The 27,826-nt window shown below is 46.9% G+C and overlaps 3 protein-coding genes, 1 long non-coding RNA gene and 2 other non-coding genes across 17 annotated transcripts; 4 read left to right on the plus strand and 2 right to left on the minus strand.

Annotated features, from left to right (window-relative positions):
- Positions 1–400: 400 nt before the first annotated feature.
- LOC121587880 (glutamate dehydrogenase, mitochondrial) lies at positions 401–12,584 on the minus strand. Of its 9 annotated transcripts, none has more exons than XM_041905161.1 (7): positions 12,416–12,583; positions 11,250–11,718; positions 5,767–6,359; positions 5,531–5,692; positions 5,257–5,461; positions 2,642–2,758; positions 401–1,526 (listed from the first exon to the last, which is right to left on the minus strand). In XM_041905161.1, exons 2-7 carry the CDS (start codon positions 11,680–11,682, stop codon positions 1,255–1,257), a joined length of 1,782 nt encoding a protein of 593 aa, XP_041761095.1. In that variant the 5' UTR covers positions 11,683–11,718; positions 12,416–12,583; the 3' UTR covers positions 401–1,254. The 9 variants fall into 9 exon arrangements, with proteins under 9 accessions (XP_041761095.1, XP_041761090.1, XP_041761097.1 ...); XM_041905156.1 differs by having other exon boundaries at positions 11,250–11,721; XM_041905163.1 differs by having other exon boundaries at positions 2,714–2,758; positions 11,250–11,721; positions 12,416–12,580.
- Positions 6,922–11,477, plus strand: LOC121587884. The gene is made up of 2 exons (XR_006004122.1): positions 6,922–7,532; positions 7,682–11,477. It is a non-coding gene; the product is annotated as an uncharacterized LOC121587884 (long non-coding RNA).
- Positions 12,585–13,042: 458 nt separating the features above from the next.
- LOC121587878 (transcription elongation factor B polypeptide 3) lies at positions 13,043–19,010 on the plus strand. 3 transcript variants are annotated; one of them, XM_041905153.1, is made up of 5 exons: positions 13,043–14,672; positions 15,616–16,009; positions 16,249–18,107; positions 18,204–18,492; positions 18,567–19,010. In XM_041905153.1, the coding sequence occupies exons 1-5, from the start codon at positions 14,601–14,603 to the stop codon at positions 18,653–18,655; spliced, it is 2,703 nt and encodes a 900-aa protein (XP_041761087.1). In that variant the 5' UTR covers positions 13,043–14,600; the 3' UTR covers positions 18,656–19,010. The 3 variants fall into 3 exon arrangements, with proteins under 3 accessions (XP_041761087.1, XP_041761088.1, XP_041761089.1); XM_041905154.1 differs by having other exon boundaries at positions 13,043–14,093; XM_041905155.1 differs by having other exon boundaries at positions 13,043–13,905.
- Positions 19,011–19,237: 227 nt separating this feature from the next.
- On the minus strand, positions 19,238–27,746 carry LOC121587881 (delta-1-pyrroline-5-carboxylate dehydrogenase, mitochondrial). Of its 2 annotated transcripts, XM_041905167.1 has the most exons (6): positions 27,639–27,746; positions 27,103–27,349; positions 26,528–26,861; positions 23,135–23,974; positions 22,468–23,058; positions 19,238–22,382 (listed from the first exon to the last, which is right to left on the minus strand). In XM_041905167.1, the coding sequence occupies exons 3-6, from the start codon at positions 26,581–26,583 to the stop codon at positions 22,148–22,150; spliced, it is 1,722 nt and encodes a 573-aa protein (XP_041761101.1). In that variant the 5' UTR covers positions 26,584–26,861; positions 27,103–27,349; positions 27,639–27,746; the 3' UTR covers positions 19,238–22,147. The 2 variants fall into 2 exon arrangements, with proteins under 2 accessions (XP_041761101.1, XP_041761102.1); XM_041905168.1 differs by lacking the exon at positions 27,103–27,349 and having other exon boundaries at positions 27,639–27,730.
- Trnag-ucc lies at positions 19,986–20,057 on the plus strand. Its single transcript has one exon. It is a non-coding gene; the product is annotated as a tRNA-Gly (tRNA).
- Positions 20,341–20,412, plus strand: Trnah-gug. Its single transcript has one exon. It is a non-coding gene; the product is annotated as a tRNA-His (tRNA).
- Positions 27,747–27,826: the final 80 nt, after the last annotated feature.

Here is a 27,826-nt window from a genome sequence, read left to right on the forward strand (position 1 = left end):
GTGTGCGCCTGTGCGCCGTTCAGACAATATCAACTTTCTCACCAATGTAAAGGAGTAACGCAGTATGCGGGGCGAAATGGTTTTGTTTTTTGTTAGATTACTTTCGCTTTATTTAGAGTGGGTCACTTTTGCATCGCGTCAGCTGTTTTTTACTTCATCTTTCTCCAGTTTCTCTATCGTTTAGGTAAGATGGTTGCTGTGCGGCTGTGCTTAGTTTTTGAGCGCGCATGCCATTGGTAGTTTTTTTTAATACGCGCTTTTTCCAAATGGTTCCGTCTTCCGGTGTGGCATTACGTTTGGAACTGTGCAGAAGGGCGCAAAGTTGCAAAATTGTACCTAACACAAGAGAACACCGAGTGTACATTCGCGAATTGTGGCAGTAAGTTGTGTTTGTATGGGGGGGGGGGGGGGACCCTTCCCGACTTTACGTACGGCAACGAGCCGAACACCGTGTTGCTCTTGCGTTTTGGATTTTAAATCTCGATTACACGACTAAATATACTGCTGCTGTGCTGTTGCGTCGGGTTTCCGATTGTGGTCTACTGTGGGAATGTTGAATTGCGTAGTTTTTCGGTTCTTCTTGGTTCGTTTGTGTTTGTTTCAAAAGTATAGCGTGCTAATGAAACTTAATGCGTAATCATTCCGTCGCTTGTAGAAGTTAAACTGTACCACACGATGGATGAATGTAAGTACATGAATACAAATAAAACTTATCGAACAACAAGTGCAGTGCCAACCGAGGAACGAATCCGGCCCACAACAGCCACCAGTATCATCATACACAATCATCAAGCAAGTACGCAGAGGGACCGCTTTTGGCCGAATAAAGATTGTTAAAAATGGAATGAGTGTGTGTGTGTTGAGATGCGGTGCGGTGTAGAAAGTATTGCAACACACCACAGTTGTTCATACTACTCGTACTCGTGGAATGTTATGTCGCATGGAATGTGGGAATCATCACTTGCAGCCATTCCGCATCGGCACGGCGATGAGGTAGGTGTAGGTAAACGAAACCTTAGACATCTAACAATGTGAAAAAACACGATCGCCGGTGGCTGTTTCCACTCCTATCTCTCTCTCCCTCTCTGGCTGTTCTGTTGCATCGTGTTTCCCCTTCTCGGCAAATGAACTAAGAACCAGTTGTGTTGGCTGGCGCGCGCTCGTTTTGTTCGTCTCCGTGTGTGTTCTCTTGAATCGAAATGCGTGTCTTCGCTGGCATATAAGGTAAGCGGCGTTTTTTCTCCCTGTCCGGGCTTAGAAAGCGAGACCGGCGTCACGGTACGTCTGGAAGATCTTTTCGATCGAGTTGACGTAAGCGGCCGAGCGAAGGTCCAGTCCGAGATTGTACTTCATGGCCGTCTTCATGATGGCGCGTGCCGAACGCTCCATCGTGTAGTCCAGTCCGGAGTGGACGATGTCCTTCTCCGAGGCACCGGAGATGCGCTTCTGGAATGCTTCCGAGGGCGTGACCGGGATCTTGCCACCGACATTACCGAAGCGACGCTCCAGCGAGGCCTGTACGGATTCTGTGACGAAACAGGAAATGGGTACAATTAAAACCGGTGTTCAAAGGATACACTGCCAGCAATACAAATTATCGATCGTCGCCGTATAAAGACGGTTTCGATCGGTGAGAAGTTGTATACTAGAGGTGGTATGGGGTGCAAATTGCGATAAACATGGATGGATCAGTGTTCAATCCCTTATTAGTCGAGTGGAAGAGAGGTGAATGAGAAAAGAACCCAATTGATGAACGCGAGAAGGACGACAAAGGACAGATGACTTCTAGCCGAACTGCACAAGTCTTTTATGCAATTGTAACACTGAAAACTTAATTCTCTTTTAGCTGGAGCCTATAATTAGTACATTTGGTTCACTGTAGTACAACACACATTATGATATATACCCCGTTTTTTGGAATGTAAGACTTCTTTCAATGATGAAAACGAAAAACATGCGTGCGATTAAACACTAACAAGGATGAGAACCATTTTGACAGTTATGTGTAGGTTATGATTATGAATTCGATTATAAAATTTTGAAGTTAATGAATTGACGCGTTCTGTTTCCTAGAAAGGAGTGGATCACTATTACGACTATTGCGACGAACTAACAACAAGGCAGGTTGTGCTTGATAAACTGTAACTAATATTTCAATACTATTGCACCTATATATGTAACTGTAGCAGAAAGAATGAAACAATCAATATAACCTAATAAAAATATGAAATAAAAAACACACACACACACACGCACACGAACCTAGAAGAGCGATCAAGAACAGAAACTTAAAGCAACACCCTAAAACAGAGGAGAAAGGATAACCCATGAAGGTTTGGAAATATACTTCACAATAGAAAGCAGACAAGATTAACTATAGGGTTGCGGTAAGTTACACAAAGAGAATCGGAAGATCGTGATCGTGCGAGTGTGACACAAAGATCTCTTTAGTCCAGTAACAATCTGCTGTGCTGATCGTTCGAATGCAACCGGAGGCTAAGAAATATGTGTGATGCATTAAACTAACTTATTAGCACAACAACGAAACAAGAAGGAAGTAAAGAGAGAGAGAGAGAGGGTACGATGAGCGGGAGGAGCCACCAGAAAACTAAATAAACACGCTAAGTGAAACGAAACTTGCGGTGACGGGGAACGACCACAGTGGGGTTGCAAAACATTTGTTGTAAAAGCTGGGAAACTTTGGATACTTTACTGTCTTCCGCGCTCATATGCTTTTCGAGCGATTCCTGGACGGATGCTGGATGGATGGATGGATGGGTTGGTGTAGAGTAGAAGTAGTAGTCGTTTTTTATGGTTGGACGCAAACCACACACGCGCGCGCACACACACCCCCCGAATACGAAACGAAATTCGTAAGATAACGGGAAAAGAGAGAGAGAGAGAAAGAGAGAGGAAGAGAAGAGAATAGAAGATAAACCGTGTCATAAATGTGTTTTATGTGGTATCCAAATGCACTGTTCCCGACATGAACGAGCACTGTAGATTATCCTGGGTGAGAAATTTATTCAAGATCGGCCAAAGATCGCGATTGGCATAGAAGCGAATTAATAAAAGCACGTAACGCTATCGGCAATATATGAGATATAGTAAAATTAGTGTGTATTTCTACCCCGCAGTCGTACTCCGAGGGGCAAGCAGGAGCATAACATTACATCGTAAAAGTACACCACCGAACCGAAATGCCTTGTCTTAGAGAACGGGTTATAGAAAACCTAGCACTAAGGGAAAGAGAGAGATAGGAAGATATAGTTCTATAGAGAGCACACACTGTCCAAAGGATCAATATTTAAAAAGAAACACGCATAAAAGAAACTGCCGCACTGATTGATGCTTTTAGAAGGCAAGACCGGCGTCACGGTACGTCTGGAAGATCTTTTCGATCGAATTGATGTATGCGGCCGAGCGGAGGTCCAGTCCGAGGTTGTAGCGCATGGCGGTGATCATGATGGCGCGTGCCGAACGCTCCATCGTGTAGTCCAGCCCGGAGTGCACGATGTCCTTCTCCGAGGCACCGGAGATGCGCTTCTTGAAGGCTTCGGACGCTTCGATCGGGATCTTGCCTCCGACCGTGCCAAACCGTGCCTCAAGTGATCGCTGAACCGATTCTGTGCGCGATCAACCCACGACAGGCACACGGAGAGACAGAATGGAAGCCGAACGAACCGAAATCAAGAGAAGAGAACAGAAAATCCAAATCAGTTGGCCATTTGTTGGTGTTGCTGTTATTAGCCGTGGTTAAAACATCATCCACACACGCACACAAAACAGCACAACAAGCGCAACGGGCCCAACATGAGCAAGAGGGGCCCGCAACGAAAGTATAGATATGTAAAACAAACGGTTAATTTCAAACTCACTTCGAAGGGCAAACCATGCGTCACGCTGTTAGTTCTATGGGTCAAGTATCTGTTAGTTTCATTCAAACGGGCAAGCCAGTAGTGCCGTAGCAACAGTAGCAGGAAAAGGGGGCTATATTTTCATTCAAAACCAATGCACAACACGCGGGAAGCGGATTCGAGGGGAACCGGAACGACAAACAATGTTTTAGACTCAATGCTGCTCAGTGTGGGGAGTTGTTGGCAGCAACAAGGAAATAACCAAGTAGTAGAGAACAGTCAGCTTGTTGTTGTTAGGACACGTGTTGTGTGTGTACGGCAATACCAATTTTGTGAACCAGGAAGGTGTTTGGTGGCAAATGGATACATTTAGGTTTAGGGGATAAACCAATTGTGTAGGTTGAAATCATGGTACAAAAAGAACCCACAAAAACAAAAACAAAACCATGCCGAATTTTGCACGTTGTTCCAATGGGGTGGGTGGGTGGTTGGGTTTGGTTGGGTAACACAATGGAGGTACAATTCCAAATTGACAACAAAACACATCGGTATCGGGGTACACAAGCACACAAAGAGAGACCACCGTTGTATAAGGGATACTTTACTCTCTTCGTCGCTAAATACGAATCGCTCCAACGATTGCTGAATGGAAGCTGCACCGAAGAAGAATAGGGCCGTACAAGTAAAGTGTATAGAAAGTAAAAGAAAGAAAGGAAATAATGTGAAAATAAAAGAAAACAATTCAACAAACAAAACGGATTGATAAAGGTAAGCGCGAAGATACTGGCGCCACCTGGGGCATGCGGAGCGCAAACGAACAGCTTCTTTCTCTATAAAGCGCATTTTGTGGAATATTGCATACATTTTGCCGTCACAACATGCAGACGTTGTGACGGAAACGGTGTGATGATGGCCAAGTACTGAAAGTACTGTTCTCTTCATCCCTTCACCGCTCTCGTGCTGCCAATTAATCGGTTGCACATGCAGCTACGTTTAGATTGTTTTTTTGTTTGTTTGGGTGATGGTTCAATGAGTTTGATGCTGGTACGGTGAAGAAGTCGCTGCTGCTGCACTTCCAAAGCCAATACCTTAGTTAGGTGCCTCTACAATTTCAGTGAAATGGTGTGGAGGTGGTGGTGGTGGTTCGATTGCCGATTGATTTTCCACTATAAAGCAACCTAAAGCAAGACACCTCGGACAGGATCGTCCGCGTGCGGTGTCGTATTATTATTGCGCGTCTAGTTCACTCACTAGATGTAAACACCACTGTAGGCAGGCGGGGGAGACGCGATTGTTCGCCGGTGGTGTGAAATAATAGCATATAACAGCGAGCAAGCATTTGCGGGCTAGTGCAATTTTCAGGAAGCCAGCTGTATGCATGCAATGCTGGAAAACTCACCGAGCAGATGGTAGTTCGACTCTCGCTCGTACTTGAACGTCAGACGACCGTACGAGACGTGGTTCAGGTTCTTGAGCCATTCGAAGAACGACACCGTCACACCACCAGCGTTGATGTACAGATCCGGAATGACGAGAATGTTGCGGTCGATCAGGATCTTGTCCGCGGCCGGGGTTGTGGGACCGTTGGCAGCTTCGGCAATGATCTGTGATGGTTGGGTACACGTAATTAGTAAGGGACATTGTTAAAACTGTTGTCTGCGGGTGTGTATTACCTTAGCATTAATTTTGCCAGCGTTCTCGGCGGTGATAACCTTCTCGACGGCAGCCGGGATGAAGATGTCGCACTGCTCGTACATCAGGTTTTCGCCCTCATACGGCTGCGCGCCTGGGAAGCCCACGATCGTGCCCTTCTCGTTCTTGTAATCTTCCAGAGCCTACAACAAATTCGGAGGATTCGGAGCTATTTTGGTGCCATTTTGTAGGACGGGTTTGTGCTGGCAATACTCACCTTCGGGTCGATACCCTGCGGGTTGAAGATCGAACCGTCGTGCTCAATCACACCAATGCAGGTGGCACCGGCACGGGTCAGGTAGCGGCACGAGTGCAGACCGACATTACCGAAGCCCTGCACGATGAAGGTTTTGCCACCCCAGCCGGGCGTCGTACCGATCTGGGCCATATAGTTCGCCTCCTTGATGAAGTTGTCCAGCCCGTGGAACACACCACGTCCGGTGGCGGACACACGGCCGTGAATGCCGCCCTGGTTGATCGGCTTGCCGGTGACACACGCGTGCGCATTAATATCCAGATGGCCGATCGTCTTGGCGTACGTGTCCGCAATCCAGGACATCTCGCGCTCGCCCGTTCCCATGTCCGGGGCCGGCACATCGATGCCCGGGCCGATGAAGCCCTTCTTCGACAGCTCCAGCGCGAAACGGCGGGTAATCTTCTCCAGCTCATGCTCGGAGTACTTTCGGGGATCGATCTTGACACCGGCCTTGGCGCCACCGAACGGTACATCCACACAGGCGCACTTGAACGTCATCAGCGCGGACAGGGCTTTCACTTCATCGCGCGACACGTCCAGCGAGAAACGAATACCTGGCAAATGGGGAAGACGAAAGATAGGACGATTATCAGCAAAAAGATGTCACATTCGAGGTCACATTGAACTGGCCCCGCTCAAACCGTAGCAGATAAGATATTCAAAAATATGAACCATCCGAAGGTTGTTTTTGTTGTTGTTGTAGTGGCCATTTTTGCAGTCGCGTTTTTGTCTTGGGAAGAACTCGATGCGCTTATCTACAAGGTATGGGAAGCGAAAACCTACTAGACAACGGTCTTCCTCAAGGCTTTTGTGTTTTGCATGGCATACTAATTCGTTCATTGACGCAGGAACAGAGCCTTGTTTTTCTAGGGATGAAAATAAAACCACAAATCTAGAAAGGCTAAAGGACACACAAACACACACATACGTCAGTGTGTATGTTAGCTCGTGTCAAAAGCAAACGCATTAACCTCTTCTTTGGGGCAGGCGAAAGCCAACAGGGCAGCAACATGGCAACAACGATCGAACCATCCATCGAACTGGTATTCCCGCGGCTCGGTGGAACGATCGTTAAGCTTCACCGCATCATCGCTCAACCGGTTTAGAATGTTTGAACGGGAATGCTACCCGCCATGCGCGCGCATACAAGATTAGTCACCGGCTGGGTCAAAAATTCTGCCTGCTGCTGACACGTAGGCGTCGGGTGAAACAGACGATCTTCTGAACGTTCGCTGCAGGGTTTGTTTTGACCGCAGTGTGCTACGCATGTGATGTGCTCCAACCGGAAAACATAACACACATACACACATGCATCTTGACTCGTCTGTTTCTTGCGAGCAATGAAACTTTAGCATGGTGTGTCGAGTTAGAAGACCGCGTGCAGGCTAAATTTAGAATATCTTTCATCCCGACACTCCACGGCACGACAAAAAAAAACGCCCCTCGCAGACAAACAATTCCGCTCTGGGAAGCGATTAAGCCGAAAAACAAACTCAAGTAGGCCTTTAAATCGTTATGCCATTATGTAACATCATAGCAACCGCGGTCGTGAAGGTACGAAATGATCCCAATGTCATTCAGGAAATGGCGATCGCTCCCGACGACGGTATGTGTGTAAATACACGGTACACAACAATTCAAACTATTTACGAATCCAATCGAACGGTCGACTCTAATCGAAGCGAAATATCGCACCGGGCGCAACAATGTAGCCACCACCCCACAAGGTGAGTCTAATGTGATAGGTAAATGGTAAGCGTACACAGGTGATGAGGCATCGAATCATCATCACTTAGACGACACACCACCAATCGAAATTGTTGCCAGGGCAAGAGAGAGAACCATGCTAGCGATATCATATGTATAACCTTCACAGATGATGGTGCGTGTACGACATCCACAGGGAGGTGTTCGTTTATTTATTAGCGAAATTTGCATAACCCATTGATTCCGAGCAGGTAAGATGCGACAGCAGGAAACATGTACGGGCCCGGTGGCAGTCAGTTCTAATGTGTATGCTAATTTAATCGTAAAACGCGAAAGTAGCCCCAGGTAAACAACAACATATATTGCACCCGTGAAAACGAGAAAATATCGGCCGAGTAAAATATTGCTGTGTATAGGGAGCGCTTCACTTCAGTCTATTTACGAAGCAAAGTCAGAATTGGTTTGAAATGCAGGGATTTAGTTTGTTTTTTTTCCCCCTGTTTGGCTATTTATAATTGCTTCTCATTTCATACACGCGCGACAGGTGCGTAAAATGTCACCCATTGGACGCCACCAGCCGGTGTGAGCTGTGGGCGTAAATGCCAAAAATCATGAGCGCAGGGGGACAGTGGGTTAATGTGACAAGCACAGGGCAGAAAAAAGGAAATCGTGATTGTTCATACCATTCCATCCGGTGGCTACACTCAAGATGTGAAAATTGACACAAAAACAAACCCTGAATCAAGCCGCGTGCGTGTTGATCAAAGTTGGCATGCTCTAATCGGACTAGTTAACAACGATTAGATCGGTTTTCACCTGTGCTACATAGGCCACGCGACTTTACATTAACGCTGCGCGCGATTCCACCTCCAATCTTCAGTAGGTTAGTAACAGCAAATTTATTAGATAGCGGCATCGTGACCAATAGAACAAACGAGATCTCCACCACGGAGCAGCAGCGCGCGCGTACGCTTGTTTTACGTAACATCCTCACGCTGGCGCGATCCCGGCGGCACTGAACCTCGTGACTTAGTGACACAATCATCGTAGAAGAAGCAAATAAACAGTCAAGAACCTATACAGTGCGCTGTGTTTGCCAGTGCGAACAAATCGCAAGCATTAGCAAAATGCACCACACACACACACACACCCATCGAACCCCCATTACATATGGGTGGTGGTTGAATGGAGAGTGCTGTGCCACCACAACGGCGATTACCATAAACCCACCAGCGGCAGGAATTGTGCAGCAATATTTTTAGCCTGTGGATCGATTTCTCTGTTCGCGGTGACGCAAAGCGGTCACTGCGGAGACACACCCCCAAGGGGCGGGATAGCATCGGTATTTTTTTGTTATCTGTGCGATACACAAGCGGGACTGAATTAAGTTCACTACAAAAATCGAACAACCCCTGCGTTAACGTGGATTTATGAGATAAGTGCCACTTAACCCGAAAACACAACGCAAAAGAGTAACGTGGATCGTACCACCTTAACCGTACTCAAGACTCATGGGCAACAAGCACATGTTTACTTTCCCTGCCAGCGTCGTGACCGCCTTATGCGGGATCGCCTTCGCTGCTGCTGCTTTTTGCAACAGTGTTTCCTGGCCTGGCTACCGTTATCAGCTGAGCCTGTCAGCACTGTAAAAATTAGTTACGACATTAGAATCGGATCGCGCACTGCTTTGCGCCAAACCGGACGGACGTACCCACCTAGTGAGGTGGTAGTACTTGCGCTGTTTCCTTTTGTCGCTTTCGCGCTTCTTCTCCAAACGCTCGTTGCTTATCAACTTGCGCGACATACACCGATGACCTTGAGGAGAGGAGAATGCTGCTCTCCCCCTGCTGCCCGATGGGCACACCGTAAAGGGCGCTATACTGCTTGCGCCTGGCAATGCGTACGTATGCGATTAGCGGCCCCATAGATGATAATCGTATCGCACCGACACCCTTCAGCAACTAGAACAACACCCCCTTTCTCGGCTGGAAGTGAGAGATGATGGGAATGTCTCCATGCATCCCAACCCCTTGCCCGGGGTGGTGTCTGCTATGACAACAGCGAGCCGTTACCGTACATCATACCGAAGCGTTCTCGTTTTCATCCCCTCCAGCTGAAGTGAAAGTGTGTGTAATGGAATGTGCTTCTCAAGTGGCTGGGATGGCTCGAGTGCGCCGGCCATCAACTCGTTACTCTGCACAACCCCCCCCGCCACCGAACGGCCCTATGCATTGCACATGCAGCAAACACCATGATTGCACATGCAGTTGAAGAACACAGGGCTGAACAGGATCCGAACAGCGAACACGTGCTTGCTTGACAACATCTTGTACATGTGTTTTTTTATTGTATGTCTTGCGCGCTTTATGCTTTATCGTCTGTGTGCGGCATGCTGTAGTGCGGCACTGCTTTATTAGCCGTTCCTTCTCTCCTTCTGGATTTTCATGCCATTCTGCATTTTAAACATACCAGCACAGCGAACAAATCTGTTATTTGTGCAAAAAGTGTTGTGCCTCGTTCTGTTCATTCATTCAGCACATTCACAGAATTGCATTGTAATGGTGATTTTAGAACGAAACTTTGTTTTAACCCCGTGAAATGTACTACAGACCCTCATGGGTTAGGTCCACGCCAATTAGAACCGATATTCTGGTGCTTGATTGATCGTCACGGGATCGTCATGGGTAAAAAGGCAATGGCGTATAACTGATCTCGGCCAGCACCATCAATGCATCTACTCGTTTGTGAGCGCTAACGGCGGGTGTCTCTTACTGGGGGCCACATTTCTAATCTAATCTTTATTGCTTATGGGAGGTGTTGGCTGTTCAATTGGTTTCAATAACAGAAAAACGTTCAATAGACACTTTCAACTCATTCGAAGAAGAAGAAGTCTGTAATTGTCTCTTTGTTAGTATATAATGACATTAACGTGTATGTAATTTTGAAGTGAAAATGCTACAATAATGGGAAAAGCAACAGTTTCCAATGTCTTCAATCGTGCCAATCGGGCCTTCTCGGCTTTCAAGCAAATGGCCAGTGATGATGGACGCTTTAGCATTAAGATACGGTCCGCAACATGGGTTGGGTGCTACAGAGCACACTTATCTCTATCTTACACATCGTGCTTGACAACTGTACAGATGAGGAAGGCCCTGAATCGATGATTTTCCCATTGAATTTATCATTTGATCAACGCGAGCTCGATATCATCACGTGGTAACGAAAGATTGGAAAACAATTCCCATGTTTTTTTTTCTGCACTTGCACCGGAACACATGTAGCGAGAACCGCCTTTTTCGCCTTTTTTCCACATACATTTCTCATACTGCTGGCACCATGTGACGGAATTATCTCGTTCGCTTCGAGGTTCCATGTCATTGCAAACGATAAATGCGTTCTGAACGCGTTTCCTCTTTTCACCATAGTAGGCGTGAACGCATGAATCATCACATGGCCACCATTGCACCACTCTATGAGCGATACACGATACACCAGCAGCAAGTGTAATTAAAAAGCAGCAGCCATTCACACTCGGCACGGAAGAAACGAAAGTGCACGGGGTAGCATTACAACGCGTTCAAGAGTTCTTGCTTCCTGTTAGCACATCGCGTCGTAACCAATGTAACCCAACGCACTTAGAGCCACGACGTGGTGTGGTTCGGTCGGGCGCGGTTACATAATCGGATCGCTGTCAGTGTGGTTTTCGATTTTCGTTTTCGGTACCCCAAACTACTTACCGCCCTTGGTCGGGGTACGGTGGGTGCAGTGCTGGGCACGGTAGCCGGTAATCATCTCGTAGTCGCCGGAATCGCGTCGCAGCGGAAAGGCAATCTCGATGATGTGATCGCACGGCTGCATCAGCATCAAAATGCCCTTCACCTTCTTCTTCTTCTCGTCCATCGAGGCGCGGCCCTTCATGTCCTCCACCAGCTTGTCTTCGCAGATCTGGCAGGCGCGGTGGAAGAAGTACTCGACCATGTCGAAGAAGCGCGGGTTGGCCGCGGTCGACACATCCTTCAGCCGCTCCGGGATCTGGTGCTCGGCGTAGGTGCGCTTCGGCTGCTGCTGGTTCATCGCCATCGGCTGCTGGACGGCCGCAACGGCCTTGACCAGCGTGGCCACCTCCTGCTTGATGGTGGCATTCTTCGCGATCGTCTTCAGGTGATACATGGTGGGTTTTTTTACTGCTGGGTGGTTCACTTACTGCTGCTGTTGCACCACCGTGTCCCGCCAAATGTGCAGCGAGTTAAAAATAAAAATAAAAGAAAAAGGAAGAAAAAAGCAGACAGGAAACAAAATTAGATGCAAAATTTTTCACGCTCACGGTGTGTTCCACTTCTCAAAATTATGTCCTAAAAGCACCAACACACACACACAAACACAGGAGAACACCCGAATCACGCCACCATTAATCATCTCGCACAGGTGGGTTAATGAGTGAATTTTTGTGGCTACTTTTTGTTTAATTACACACCAAGAATACCGGTTTACTGAAATAAGGTGCGCTAGGAAAAAAATATATTTTACGCACCGAAAAATGGATAGAAAATTCCGAACGAAAAACCACACACAAAGCGCTCGCGCACGCACACAGAGCTACCCGAAAGACTGCGGAAGAACGAAGAACCGCACAGGCCGCGTTCCTTCCTTCACGGTTGGCGATGGAATACGACGTCGCTGACGGCGGAGAAAAGCACACGGCTCGAAATCCGGGCACTGCTGCTGCTGCTGCGGTGTGGCGTTTCGCTTTGACAAGCGCATTCGCAGCCCAGAGTGCGCACACACTCTCCCTGCGCTCGTCGCGTTTTTTTTCTTTTTCATATCGCCTCGCACACATACACACACTACCACGCACACACGCACGCACGCACACGTGGACCTGAGAGACAGCATGCATACTCACCCGGCAACGGTTTCGTGGACAGTGGTGACTGGCGATTGATGGACTGAAAATCTCGCACTACCCGCGACGCACCGACGGGACGGATTGACCGTGCGAGAGCGTTTTCTTCGAAATTTATGTCCCCCGATGATGGTGGCGACCCGTGAGCTTTGATATGATTCTGCTTTGCACTTCACCACACCAAACGCATATCCTTTCCCATACACACCGCCCACACGTGCGCCATAGAGCATATAAAGTGACCTCTCGCTGTGTGTGTGTATGTGAAAGGGGGGATTTCTATTTTTCGATACTGCCGGTTTTCGGTAGTGACGTCACGCACCGGGGAGAAAAATGGCCATTTGAAGGTGTTGGATCAACGAACCCGGCGTGGAGGAAGAAGCAAAACAAACACCGTAAACAACACATACACACTCACTCTCGCACACATGCATTTGAATGTTGACATTTGACAGCCACATGTACAACGTGTACGAAGAGGCATTGGTCTCGTTCGAAGTTTTTGGCTGGCAGAATGGTTTTGAAATTGTATAGAGAATTTTTATAGCTTTATCCGATAGAACAAAACTCAAATCTTTTTAATTTGTGCGTGGTAGGCTACATTTACATTGTCTGCGCTGCTTCGAATGTTTTAAAAGGAAACAATTAGCTTAGGATCTCTTTTTTGTTGCAATTAAAACAGCTTTAATTCAACTTTGAATATCTGTGGAATATTTAAATCTGGAGCGTAGAAATTAGATGGTGATATGTTATTTTAAAATTATTAAACATGCTTTTGAGGTTGGAAAGGAATCTTCTTTGATTTCAAAATAATTGATCCAAAACGATGATAACCGTAAAAAACCCCTTTTCTTGATCACCTGGTCCCTTTAACTGCCTGGTGTAAATCTTCAATTAGCAAGTGTGTCCGCTGTATTTGCATTTGTAGTGGTGAATGCCCGAAGTTTGACAGCTTTCGCAGAGGAACAAATGTGCACGCAAACACACACACACAACCGCACTTCCCCCGTTTCAGCTGATGAACGTAAGCAGGAATGGCGTATCGAGCAGTGTGTATGCTGTGTGTGCTACGATAAGTTAGTAGCATATTTGTGTCGTCTTGCTTACGTTATCGCTGACCTTCTAATTGATGAAAATTAAATCGCAAAATCAACAACAATTTCATCCAGCAACAGAGCCACCGAGAGCAGCATCGTCCGTGTTTGATCATTCTGTGTCCGTGCCTGTGATTTACATTGCGTAACGGTTGTTCAGAACAGATGACGGTGACTGGCAGCAATAGAAAGTGAGCGAACAGTCAACGGGGGAAGAAAAGTGGTGCAATTGGCGAATGCATCACCCAATTGTTTCTAGTCATCGCCCCCCTTCACGGGCAATCACCGAGGGCGACAGATTCTGTGGCGAAAGTAAATCCTAGCTGGTGACGATCGATGTGCTGGCAAGCGATTTTCCCCTAGGAAACACACCACCAGGTGTCTGCATATCTGCTAGTGCGTATTTGAAAGTGCATGTGTGTGTATGTGTTTGTGTGTTTACCTCTGTCATGTTTACACATATGCGTGTGTGAACGAGCAGCAGCAGCAGCAGTAAGAAAGCAGCAGCTATGCTGTAGCTTTGCAGCAGACAGGGAAAAGTGCAAATGGACTCTTGAGTTTTGCAGAGACGGTTGAAACAGAATGTAGGAATTATACTTTTAACGTGTGTGTGTGTGTGAGTTTGTGTGTGTGTGGGTTTTGTTAATACAGCCTTCGTCCTTTTGCCGTCGTCATCGCCGTTAGAACGAATTAGTTCACGAATTTCCAGCGCATTGTTGTGACAGTTCCGAAGGACGGAGAGACGGGTCGATCCGTAAAACCTTGCAAAAAAGGGCCCATACGATCGTAGTACCCCCTTTCAACAGTACGTACCTGTGCGCAAAGCTGCATGTATGTATAGAATTTAACACGAGGAAGTGAGCGTGTATGTGTTGTTGGATTTGTGTGCCCGCGGAATAATAGCGCACAGCCGAGCAGCGCAGGGAGCGACCGTGAGGGACCGCAAAAGAAGCAGGTTACGGAAGCGTGACGAAGAAGAAGACGGGCATTTGCTGGCTGGCAGTCTGGAAAACAGTACCCCTTAGGAGAAAGGGAAAATCCGTCGTCGTCATCATCAAACTCGAGGAAGGTCGAAGAACCCGGTGGCCAAGATGTCGTCGATTGTGGACATTATCAATCACTACCAGACGAGTATCAACAAATCGCTTAACGATACAGCAAGGGTAAGTACATCGATTGCAACTCATTAAAAAGTCAACGGTCCTTTGCACTTGGCTCTGCCTGCCTCTGGGCAGCTACGAAAGATGTCTCAACCGCATTTATACCGTTACTCTGAACGACTTACCTGTCTTCCGTGAGTACAAAACCTTACCGCGCGGCTACATGAGGTGAAATATACAGCGAAATGAACTATTTGACAGGCGAAATATCTGACGGATAAAGCATCACAGCAACCAGCTGATGTGCAATGTAAACAAATAACGTGCACAAAATCGTAATTGAATCCATTAAATAGCTTCAATATTGAGTACTTCGTTAATTTTCAGTCAACAGTTAATAATTTCTTCCAATTAGGGAATGTTCTGCTTGAGAAGATATTATTTTAAATAGAATTTCGAAAGCGGATGTTGTGTCTCCCCCAACCCTTTAGCTATACCTGTCAGATATTTCACCTGTCAAATAGTTCATTTCGCTGTATATTTCACCTCATGTAGCCGCGCGGTTACACACGCCTCCTTGCTGTAAGGATGCCATGGGGTTCCATAAGTCTGAACCCCGCCAGCAGCATAAAATGTACCCCGAGTGCTAAGGCCTGCTGGGATGTGCCACATCGACGTTGAAAATTATGCGTTAGTAGCAAGGTCATTCCACGTGGTTGGTAGCTGAGAATTTAACCGCACAAACCAAGAAAAAATATGGTTTGGTAGTTGTGATGCTTTTTCGCTTGATTGTGTGTTGCATGTTCATAGATAACTGCCTGCTACTAGCTACAACGTTTGATTCTTGTGAGTTTAGCTAACTAAAGTTAAAACCAAAAATGTTTGAGAGATTTGATTTCGATTCAGTAACTTAACCGGAAAATGCTTGACGGAAACAAACGAATGACGATCGATTGGATATAAAAAATACATTGTTTTTTATACAAATATGTTCTATTTATCCCAGATTGTGCATTGCATCGGGAAGCTGTATAAGCTGCCAATATCCGTGCGACATCTGCAGGACACCGGCATCGGACGAACGGTCAACAGTTTGCGGAAGTACGACGGTGAAGTGGGTGTTGCGGCCAAAGCCCTCGTGACCAAGTGGAAAGCGATGGTAGCAGCGGAGGAATCGGACGATAACACCGGTAATGCGGGTTCCCATGGTGAGGGTGCGGATTCAGACGGAAGACAGACCGAAGATCGGCAGCATCGGAGCGACATGAGCGACCAGGAGGAAGCCGAGGGTCATCACCATCGGACGAGGGAGCCAGAAGACGAAGATGAGGATGACGAAGATGACGACGACGAAGACGACGATAATAACGATCGTGTATCGCACAATGAAGATCAAAATGGTAGGTGAATGCATGAAGTTAAGCAAATATAGCAGCAACGGGATGTGTACAGGATGAACTGAATGCATCGGTTAACATATGGTAGCTAAAAATGACACATAAATAGATGTATTAAGTAAGATTGGGCTGTGCAATTTGTTGCGATGGCAAACATTTACCTTCGATTTCCGTTGGTAACTGAGGCTTTTTTACCAGAGCTATTGCTTGTATTAATGATGATGGGGTGGTTTTGTTTTCAGAATCATACGAAGAACCGTCGTTACGCGTGGACGAGGAGTATCGCGAAGAACCTGAAGGTAATAACAGCGACAGCAACGGGGATGAATCGTCGGACGGCCACAACGCCCAGCCAGAAGTACACCACGTTTTCCATCACCGTGCGGTAGAGCCAGATCATGAGCTAAGGTCCGAGCTTAAAGCCGCTTCCATGCAGTGGAATGAACATCACAATAGCTCGTCTAGTAATAATAGTAGCATTAAGAAACAGTCGAGCGGTAGCAGCTCACGAAATCATCATCACAGCTCCAGCTCGTCGAAATCGGCAAACGGTTCGGGGAGTGGAGACAAACACAAAAGTCATGGCAGCAGCAGTAGCAGTAGCAGCAACAGCAAACGCAAGAGCGACAGTGACCACCATCATCGCCATTCGTCGAGTGGAGGCGAATCGAAATCTCACAAATCTTCCTCCTCGAGGGTGGACCATCATGGATCCGCGAAAAAATCGTCATCCCACAGTGACGGCGAACGACACAAAGATCGCAGTTCCTCAAAGCATCACAGCAGCAACAACACTAGTGAGCATGGTGGCGGTGACGGCAGCAGTAGCATTCATAATATTAGCATTAGCAGTAGCACTAGCAGTAACGGTAGCAGTCACGCACGGAAAGATTCTAGTCATAAAGAGAGCCGGCACCGATCGAGAGATGAGCCAAGTGGGAGCTCAAAAAGACACGCTTCGGATGAGGCGGACGTGGACGGAGATTCAGCATCATCTTCCAGCAAGCGTTCCCGCAAGGAACACAGATCCGATCGCGGTGATACTACCGATGGCACAATGCCGTCCTCTTCACACACATCTACATCATCATCATCACATGCGAAGAAGGACAAATCGAAAGGCCATTCCTCGTCGTCTTCCTCCTCGAAGCGGCGGGAGCAGCAGGAGAAATCCGAATCATCCCTGGAGAGGGTAGACGAATCAAGATCCAAATCGAAACGAAAAGACAAATCTAGCTCACCATCCGCCAACAGCCAGGAGCCCAATAACGACGATTCCGCGGGCGAAGATGGCAACGGTGGCCTTGACTGTTCCGGTGGTGCGAGTTTTGCCGATGCGCTGGCCATGATCGGTATGCCCTCCGGGTCGAAGAAAAAGCCCCCCGGTGGTGGTAGTAAGGAGAAGGTGAAAGTATCTGTAACGAAACCTTCCTCCTCCTCCTCCTCCTCCTCCTCCTCTTCGTCACGCACGCAAGAAGGTCAATCGGCATCGTATGGGAGAAGCAAGCAAGATCCAGCCAGACCTTCCTCGTCTTCCTCCTCTTCCTCGGTTGGGCGTAACGGTGGCGTACCGATGGCCTCGGAGCTTCTTTCACAGAACGTTAAGCTGGAACCGCTTCCGGAGGCGTCGGAGATAGTGGAATCGCTACCGATGATTTCGCCCCACTATCGCCCGATGCCGCTCAACCAGACCGTGATGGAGTGTGTGTTTATGGGTGGTCCTAGCGGGCGCGGCAACAAAGGTCGACCCCTGACGGAAGAGGAAGCGCTCGGGCAGAGCATGCAGTCGAAGAACATGCGCACGAAAGTGTACTCTGGCATGAAGACGAACTCGAAGGGCGTCATTCCGACACTGTATGAGCTGTGCATTCGCCTGCTGCAGGACCACATTGATGAGATAGGCGCGACGGGTGGTATACCGTTCTACATTCTGAAGCCAGTGCTGGAACGGGCCAATCCGACTCAGCTGCTCCATCTGGAGCATTTCAATCCGCACTTTGTCGAGGACAGTGATGTTCTGTGGGAGCAGCACTGTAAGCGTACCTTCCGTTCGAAGCAGCGCAACGAAGAGGAGCTGGAAACATGGCGAGAAATGTTCCTGGTAAGTTAACATACATCATCATCGTGTCGTGTTTTGTACTCCCTGATATGCAACAAATTTTAATTCTATCGTCCCCCCACCCCTTCCATATTGCAGCGCTGCTCCGAGGAGCGGGATGCGAAGCTGAGGAGCCTCACGCAGAATATTAAGCTGTCGCAGGAACAGGCGGCTGCTCCAATTCGTAAAACGCAGCTAGCGTACGTCGACTCCGCCGTAAAGCCACCTCGCAGTGTAATAAGCAAGCAGGTCAAATACGGCACGGCTCGTGCGCCGGTCGTTTCACCCGCGGCACGTGTAGCTGCACTGAAGGCAGGCAATGTGGCGCAGGCCGGTGACGCGCGGTTACGAGTAGCGGCTGGTGTGCGCGATAATGCTCAAGCTCAAGGTAAGATAACAATGCTGCAAGCGGTGAACGTGTTACAGCGAGCGTAGTATTAATGTTGAAACTATTCTGTACAGTTTTTCAGCCCACCAAACCACGCAAAGCTCCAATGATGGCAAAAGTATTGTCCTCCATGAAGGGTTTCAAAACCAGCTTCCGGCGTTAGGCATCGCCCGGGACTATTACCCCCCAAAGAGTGTCAACTGCTGCGGGAGCACTGTTCAAGAAGGACTGCTCGATTTGGTACAACACAGCGCCCTCCGGAGATGCAACCAATGGATCTAGGTTGTGGCGTTCAATAACACACGAAACAACGCATTACACTCATCTAGTTTACTCCTTCTTAAATCACTTTTTGAACGCGGTGTTAGGTTTTTTTAAAGTGTTTTCTAACTTACGTTTTACATCGTCACTCAAACGCCTTATTTATGCTATGTCTCTTTAATATCATCTTTTACAAATCGATCTGTGCATGTCTACGCTGAGTTAAATACAGGTTACATAGTGCAGTTGGTAAAATATATATGACAACAAGTAGAATCGATCTCGCTATGCGCAGTACCAACCACCGAACGGCTATTAGTAAATGTTTGTGTAAAAAGGTATCAAACCTACACAGAACAAGTCCAGCGCGATGGGCTACCCTATACAGCCGTAGTGGGGTGTATGAAGTAACTGAGTTTATCATGTCATAGATTGTGTGTGTGTGTGTGTGAGCGTGTGTTCGATTTTATTTTTCTTTCTTCCCTCTTAATGTTCTGATCGATACAGTGTGTTTGTGGATATACATATTAAAAGTATAGGACACAGTTTACAGCGGAGGGCGTTTCATGAGCGGTTCGTTTATGTTTGTTATATCCAATCGTTTGCCTATTATACTACGTACGTAAAATACATATTATTTGAAATTTTAAAGATGAATGTTTAATTAAATTCACTGGATAGATAAACGTATATATCCGAAACAACATTTGACAGTGAACATTTCCAGAATATGGCAGCATACACAAATAGTTGTTAACGAATGTGATAAGAGTGTATCGCTAAACTAAAAGGCTACAGATGCCCGCGAAGGGGCCAACCCAAGGACTGTGTAGGAACGAGGTCCCGTATTGTAGGACGGTTTGACAAGTCGCCAAAAGTTCGTTACAGGCAGTTTGACATCTGAGAGCCCTTTTAGGTTCATATTTTATTTGTGATTAAAATGATAAATCGGTGTGGTCATTGCAAGAAAAATATTAATTGGTTCTTACATTTTATAGGAAGAGTATGTATGTCTGTACTAACAGTAAATGTTTGAGGGAATGATAAATGCTCAAAGGCGTTCTGCTGTCAAATGGCATTCAAGATAGTCAATCCGATTTTGGCTAATATTTGACCTCGTTCCTACACAGTCCTTGGGCCAACATCTGTATAAATTTCGAAACAATACATCGTTTTTGCTGGATTTCCAGGAACTCGCGGCGAGTTTGCAAAATTCGCCTACGATTGTCAGAGCGTCGGTGGTGTAATGGTCAGCATAGTTGCCTTCCAAGCAGTTGATCCGGGTTCGATTCCCGGCCGACGCACGAAGCTTTTTTAACCCTGACTCCCCTAAATAATGTTTGACCGTTATCACGGTGTTAATTTTACTAACCAACCTACGCGCAATGTAGGAAAGAAATGAACTCTCAAATCAGCAGCGAAGCGAACATTACATTACAAGACGTTCAATTATGTTTAATCTTGGGCTTGTTGAAACGATGTTTTTAAAAAAATATGTATCATCATTATAACATATTTATTAGGTTTTTGGTGTATTGTAAGCAACAAAACTGCAGTTGTAACCCTCACCAACACAAGCATTCGATAGCCGTGATCGTCTAGTGGTTAGGACCCTACGTTGTGGCCGTAGTAACCCAGGTTCGAATCCTGGTCACGGCAGTGTCGTCAGGACACTGTCACGGAAGAATGTGTGTGTAGAGAATTATTTTGATATTATTGTTGTTTATCTTGTGAAGCACAGTAGTATAGTAAAGTAAACAAACAATAATACACTTTGTTATTTGTTAAAGATTATATAAGATTAAAAATGATATAATGGTAATAGGAGTGGCCGGTGAGTGTGTGTATGTGTATTATGTCATTATTTGGGAGACGATTGAATTGTTCCAATTACAAATAGCGTGTTGATTGATTGACCTGACCTTCTTTCTTATCCACTCATGCACGTGTGTTATTTGTGTAAGAAACGTAAGCTATTTCGCTGTGAAGCATGGTTTTCTATACTGGATTTTGTTGTAATTTGTCGCTATTCAACATTACACCACCTTTACGATGCATCTAATTTATGTGATAATTATTTAAACCGACCCATTTGTTTTCAGTTTTTAAAACATTTATTAACTTATCCATTGTGTGTGTGTGTTTCTTTTTCGTTCCATATTATCCAGTATTATTGTTGTCTCATTTCTTACACTACGCTTATGATAGTTGCTTGCACCACACTGGTCTGTACGGCCTGTAATGCGGCAACAAACCGGGGGCATTGTTGCTGTGTGTTATGCCGTTGCACGCACGTGGTTTACTGGTATACTGACGCACGCACGCACCACACAACATGTATAGATGGTTTTGTGTTGAGATTTGGTTTTATGTTGTTCGCTGATGATTACATATAGAAGTGGAGTCTACACAAATACGTCGGTCGGTCAGTATGTATCGCTCTATGTAACCTGTGGTAGTATCTCGTTTGTTCTCATCAGATCCCGACCCGGCACCACATCGGCACACGTGTCGTCGAATGGCTGTTGTGTTCCATTGACACCGCCGCATCGGTAATACTTAATTCGCAACTGGATTTTTTGCTCGTTCTAATTAATCACAGTGAGAGCCGTTTCGCATCGTCCGAGCCCGTGCTCTCGCAAAAGAAGATCAGCGCATAATCAACAAGTAGGTACACTATAAAATGGCCCGCCTCTCTCTTGCGCTCTTCTGCCGTCGGAGAGAAAGGGAAACAGAAAAGAAGGACCACCACGGCAAACCAGCATCATGGCCGTGCCGTGTGAACGGAGGATAGCTTAGTAATGCGGATTGCATTTAGTGCTGCATCCTGCGTCGGGAACAGCGGCAGTCCCGGGGCGCGAGGTTGCTTCGCTAAGTATTGTCAAATTGTATTCCGGACACCGGCGTTCTGTTTTGTTATTGTAACGCCAACATAAAATTTTATTTTACGTCCGGCTTCCAGTTGCTCGACCTCCCCTTCTCAAAATAATCTTCCGCAAGTGAGAAGCTACCATATAAAAAATGAATCTTTTGCTGGCAAATTACCGCAATTAAGCTCAGCTTAATGTTGGGAAGCAAAACAAGGAAAAACATAACTACATGACCTGCTGCTGACAGGTGTCGACTCGACTGATTTAGGCTCTACGAGTAATGTGAAATCGTCCGTCGTACGCAACGTAAGAGTACGATAACAGAAAAAATAAACTGATAAATAGCTCGCTATGTGTTGAAATGTGAAAAAAAAAAACAATGGGGGAAACCGGATGGTAACGGAATAGACGCAAAATTCTCACCCAACATGAGCGGAAGCGGACTAATCGTTCGACTCTATAAACAAAACAAAAACAAAAAAATATTGCCAGCTGTTTTATAGTACGCCGAGTGCGTGGTGCGCTTATTCACGCATGTACGGATAATCGATATCCTTCAGCGGGACGAACGTTTCCTTGATCGATTGCGGAGTGGCCCACCGCAGCACATAGTGTGGTCCGCCGGCCTTATCGTTCGTGCCGGACATACGGCCACCGCCGAACGGCTGCTGGCCGACCACCGAACCGGTTGATTTGTCGTTCAGGTAGAAGTTACCGGCTGTCATCTTGAACTCTTCGAGTGCTCGTTTGAGGAATGCTCTGAAAAAGAACATAATTTGCAGTTAAAACCAAGCGAGCGAGCGAGCTATCTATCTCCCGGGCATTGCGGAGGATGTACACTTACTGATCCTGCGCAAACACGGCACCGGTCAGGGCGAACCGGGTCGAGCCACCGACCAGCTTCATCGCACTGTCGAGATCCTTATCCTTGTACACGTAGATCGTGAGCACCGGGCCAAAGATTTCCTCCGTCATGATGCGATCGGTCGGGTCCGTTGTCTGCACAATGGTCGGCTCGATGAAGTAACCCTTGCTGTCGTCGCACTTGCCGCCGCCGAGAATGGTCAGATTTTTGGAGCTGCGGGCGTGCTCAATGTACGATTTGATACGCGCAAATGCTTTGTCGTCGATGACGGCCGAAGTGAAGTTGGAAAAGTCGGTCACGTCGCCCACCTTGAGCGTGTTACGGATCATCAGCAGCCCGTCCTTCACCTTCGGCCACAGCGACTCGGGCACGTACATACGCGAACAGGCCGAACACTTCTGGCCGCAAAACTCGAACGCGGACCGGATCGTGCCGTTCACCACCGACTCCACATCCGCGGACGGATGCACAAAGTGGTAGTTCTTGCCGCCGCACTCGCCAATCAGTCGGGGGAAATTGTTGTAGCTGTTAATGTTCTCGCCCACCTGGCGCCACAACCGGTTGAACGTTCTGAAAAGAATTGAATCGAACCCCGGGGTTTAGTGTGTGTATTTTTACATCGATGTTGTTCACTAATGATACTCACGGTACTGAACCGGTAAAGTTGATACCGGCCAGATGCGGTGAGGCTGTGATCGTATCGCCAAAGACGGGACCATCAGTGGGCACGAAGTTTACCACACCCGGTGGTACGCCAGCCTCACGCATGATCTTGAAAATGACGTAGTTGGAGAGCAGGGCAGTGTCGGACGGCTTCCACAGCACACCGTTACCCATGAGGGCGGGCGTGTACGCCAGATTGCCGCCGATGGCAGTGAAATTGAACGGACTGACGGCAGCGATGAACCCATCGATGCCACGGAATCGCATCGAATTTTTCGTCACCTTCGCATCCTCGCTAATCGGCTGATATTTGGCCGCCTCCTTTAGGTAGTACGTGTTCATGCGGATGAAATCGATCAGCTCGGCGGCGGAATCGATCTCCGCCTGGATCACGGTCTTTGCCTGCCCGAGCATGGTGGCTGCGTTCAGCTCCTGGCGGTACGGACCGGCCATCAGATCGGCCGCCTTCTGCCAGATGCGAATGCGCTCATCGAGCGGGGTGCGGTCCCACTTCACCTGCGTTTCCGTGGCCGTCTTGATCGCCTTCTGCAGCAGCTTTTGATCCGCGTAGTAGAACTGGGCCAGCTTGTGTTTGTGGTTGTGTGGCATTACCTGATGACGCACCTCCTTCGAGCGGATCTCTTCCGAGCCGATGACGATCGGCACGTCTTCCATCTTGGAGGCGGCTTTCTTCAGCGCACTTTCCAGCTCTTTGCGTTCCTTCGACCCTTTGCGGTAGCCGAGAATCGGTTCATTCTCGAGGGGGAATTCGGCCAGCTTGGGGGCATGCACCACCGACGACGACATTGCACGGACGCCATACCTATAAAAAAAAATTTAAGCAACAAAACAAGGTCGTGAAATCAGAAGCGTAAGCGGACGTTGTTCGCGAATCAACAAATTTATGATCATTTCATTAAGCATTCCGCACAAGTGGTTGCGGGTGAATGTGTGTGTGTGTGTGTGTGTTTTTTTTATGACGAAAACACATCCAGCGAAGCTGATCAACTGAGGGCGATAACTGGCACGATATTGTAAAGAACGATCAAAAGCTGAAAAGTAGTGTATGAACTCGTTTAAAAAAAAAAGGCTTGTTTACATGTAAAGAAAAACGACGAAATTTCTCTGGAATTTTGGCATGATATATACACACACCAGACATTAAAAAGACAATCATGAGTGAGGACATGAACAAATACCAGCGTTCACGTGATATTTGTTTGAACAAGAAAAAAACAAAATCAATAAACCAATACGGTCGATGCCGCTTATGGTCACACCAGAGTTTTTCCCAATTGTGGCCAGTTTATGTCAAAACTGGGAACTTGTATACAGTCTCTTTCATGCATGTTTTGAGTATTTAATTATGACGCATAACGTTCCACAACATAAGAACCATCGATTAATCATTAAGCTCGGGTTGCTCGAGGATAAATTGTTTTGTTGTTGTTAAAATATTTAAATTTCTATCCCTAGCTTTAAGCCAACAGCAAAAGAACCGTGTTTAGGTGGCTTTTCACTTTCCAATTCCACCAATTGGATATTCCGCGCTACGATGACGTCAGTCGATAAATATAGCACTTATGCTATATTTACTACACAAAGTGTTGCGTTTAGATGTTTTTTTGTTGTATGTGTCCTTGTCCTTCCAAGCATCTACACGACAGGTTGAGGTGCAACATTCATGCGGCAAACAAGACGGCAGCCAGAGTATATGCACTATTTCTAAACATTGTAAAGCATCGCCCACACACCCGGGCTGGTGTTGTAAGATAGGCTGGGCAGCAAGCAATACATACTTCAAGCTTACAGAGACCAGCCCCATGCATGTGTGTACACCGGATAGTCGTGGAACACATTTTATCGTACCAAAGTGCAAGCGAACGGCGGACCTAAGCTGCGCTTTGTCCGTTGTCAGCTGATTTATAATTGCTGACAAAGCACAGTAATAGCGAGCAAAAAAGAAGTAAAGAAAAAAAAAACAACAGCTAATGCATTAAGAGCCATAGATATGAATTGCATTGTCAACCGCAGGTGTTGGTGCGCTCGTTCGAGGCATTTTTAGTGAACAGGTGAGTAAATGTTCTTTATCTTAAGATACGGTTCGGTTGGAACGAGACAGATTGATCGCATGAGCGCAGGTGCAAGTACACAACAGTATGATGTGTGTGAGGAGTGTGTTAGAGAAAGAGCGCGAGAGAGCAGCCGCAAGATTGTTGTGATGTGCACAGCGTGCGTTGCTGGGTTGTTTCTATAATTTATCTGATTGCTTGGATTGCAGGTTGATAGCAAGTACTATTTTTGACATTGCAACCAATCGCTTTGGGGCGGTATTGATTTCGTTTTGCAAAGTCTTATCATATCCGAGACTATTGTGGAAGGCAACGACGCGTGGGACAAACAAACCATTTCAAAGCTTTTGGGATTTGATTTTTCTATTATTAGATAATCCTAGTTTCACCTCAATATGGTACCAGGACACGAAAAACATACGAATCTCTTTACAACCCAGTGCTGGTTACTATCGGCTTGTAACGAATGGCAAGGAGAAAGAGAGAGAGAGGGAAATATTTAACGATAAATAAACATACTTCAAATCCTGCTACCCTTCAGAGCTAACAACGATTTGCTCTCGATGGTGTTCCTCCCTTCGGATACCAGGACCGTAGGACGGGTTTGTGTAACAGGCTTTTTATGTATGAACGATCCATTATGTTACCAACGCCACTTGTTCCGTATCACGGTTATCGCTTCTCTCATACGATTGTGCATAGTATAATATCCCCGGTATGCAAATCTGTCCCAGATTGAATGCTGAGATCACATAGTTGGCAACTTAACAAGTATTATAGTAGTTAACACAAGACATCCGTCATACGGTTCGAATACGCAATGAGCTTCCTGTTAATATTTGCTTTGCAAAAGCAAGGCCTTGAAACCGAAAATATCTGCTCATTATATGCAACTGTGCACTGTTGCAGTTCTGGTGGGCGTAGGAGGTGCATTCGACGGGGTTTTCTTCGCTTCGGGAGAGTGATTGGTGTGAGAGAGTGCTAAACAAGAGCGCACTGCCACAGTTTCTTTCTGTTGCTGCTGCTCCTGTTGCCGCTACTCATCGAGCAAATGCAGGGCCACGTACAATAAAAAAAAACCAAAAGAAACTAAGTGGGCAAGTGCAAGGAAATGTAAAGTTTTGTTGCAGATCGATGATCCGTGAAAGATGTATCGAATTTGTTGGGCACGAAAATAGAACCCTCGCCACAGTCTGGGGGGTGCATCGCTTCACTCGCTGCTTGCTTCTTTTACCGGCTGGCAATAGTTTTGCGCCAACTTTATCGGGCGATACCATTTGGGGGGTGTGATGCTTTGAACTGACCTTTGCAGGCTGGCGACCAGCGTTGTCCCTGCCGCACTCTTGCAAACGGTGAACATTGTTGTTATGTTGTGCTGCTGCTGCTGCTGCTGCTCGGTGGCTACTTTTCCTGCTTCCGGTGGTGGTGGTCGGTAGGGGTGATAATTTTCACGCGATTACGTGACGGTACGGAATTTCCCGTGGATCGATTGAACCTTCACTCTGTAGTAAGATGTGCTGCGGCTACTGGTGCGGCACGACTTTCAAGACCAAACACACACACTCACAAACACACTTTAACGCGCTCGCTGTATCCGAGACGGGGACTAATTTACACTGTCCTGCAGTTGCCCGTTTGCTGGAAAGAATGTGTACTTTAGTATAAGGAAACGAAACCCCCGTAAAGAAAGGACAGAGTAATATTGTACACAGAGTATGGCCCCGAAAACGCGGCCGTTGGTCTTGGCCAGACGGGAGGGGTGCTGTAGTTAAGCGAATAATTTCGCGATAGTTCTGTGGCAGAAATTACGTAAGGCCGCCCCGCCAACTAAGATACACAGCGGCAAAACGGGAGGGCCCGCTATTGCTCACACACTCACTCTTTTCAGAACGGAACGCTCTCGCTGTCGCTGTTCTATGCACGCACTACCGACCGCAACAACCACTTGACACACCGTTGGACCTGGGGATCGCGTTGTACCGCGGCAATATCACTCGATGGACAAACTATGACCACGAGCACGTCGTTTGCAAGGCGCAAGTTTTTGAGATCGGTTCCGAATGCAATTTTTCCCACCCGCGTTGCTTCTTTATTGCTTGGACCATTGCCGCCGCACCAGCTGCTGTCTGAAATGAGAGTGAGAGAGAAAGGGGGTTGCGCCAGAGCGGGAGAGTGAGAATGCGAGTGCATATCGGATTGCGAGAAAAACATCACACACACACAACAAACAAAGGCAAATGCACGACGGTGGCTAGTGAGAGAACGTCACAAGCCCGCATGGAGTTGTCAAATGTTGGATAAAATTGTTCCCTCTTGCCATAACCCAGCCGGGTTCAGCTCCTTTTACAATGATTTTTTAGGTTAAATTTACCACCGGTTGCAGCAAATAAGTGTAATCTATGACAAATGACCTACGTGTTTGGGATAATTTACTGCACAACACCTGCAAATACAGCGCACACCAAGAATCAAAACAACCGACATGAAACACTCATCGTGTGACGAACGATATGTGAGAAATGGTGCAACGTGAGAGGAACAGAAGCAGGAGAAAAAATCGATAACGTGAGAGAAAAAGAGCTAGGGAGCGAAGTTAATGACAG

This window comes from Anopheles merus, chromosome 2R (genome assembly GCF_017562075.2).
Source record: "Anopheles merus strain MAF chromosome 2R, AmerM5.1, whole genome shotgun sequence".
Classification (NCBI taxonomy): Eukaryota; Metazoa; Arthropoda; class Insecta; order Diptera; family Culicidae; genus Anopheles; species Anopheles merus.

Coding starts and splice junctions, on each gene's coding strand:
- LOC121587880 (XM_041905161.1), bottom strand. CDS start 11,682: ATGTATCACCTGAAGACGATCGCGAAGAATGCCACCATCAAGCAGGAG. Junction 6,360..11,249: donor CCGTACCCCGACCAAGGGCG/GTAAGTAGTTTG, acceptor CCCATTTGCCAG/GTATTCGTTTCTCGCTGGAC. Junction 2,759..5,256: donor GTCGAACTACCATCTGCTCG/GTGAGTTTTCCA, acceptor CCATCCATCCAG/CATCCGTCCAGGAATCGCTC.
- LOC121587878 (XM_041905153.1), top strand. CDS start 14,601: ATGTCGTCGATTGTGGACATTATCAATCACTACCAGACGAGTATCAAC. Junction 14,673..15,615: donor CGCTTAACGATACAGCAAGG/GTAAGTACATCG, acceptor TATTTATCCCAG/ATTGTGCATTGCATCGGGAA. Junction 18,108..18,203: donor CATGGCGAGAAATGTTCCTG/GTAAGTTAACAT, acceptor TCCATATTGCAG/CGCTGCTCCGAGGAGCGGGA.
- LOC121587881 (XM_041905167.1), bottom strand. CDS start 26,583: ATGTTCACCGTTTGCAAGAGTGCGGCAGGGACAACGCTGGTCGCCAGC. Junction 23,059..23,134: donor AACTTTACCGGTTCAGTACC/GTGAGTATCATT, acceptor AATTCTTTTCAG/AACGTTCAACCGGTTGTGGC. Junction 22,383..22,467: donor GCCGTGTTTGCGCAGGATCA/GTAAGTGTACAT, acceptor GTTCTTTTTCAG/AGCATTCCTCAAACGAGCAC.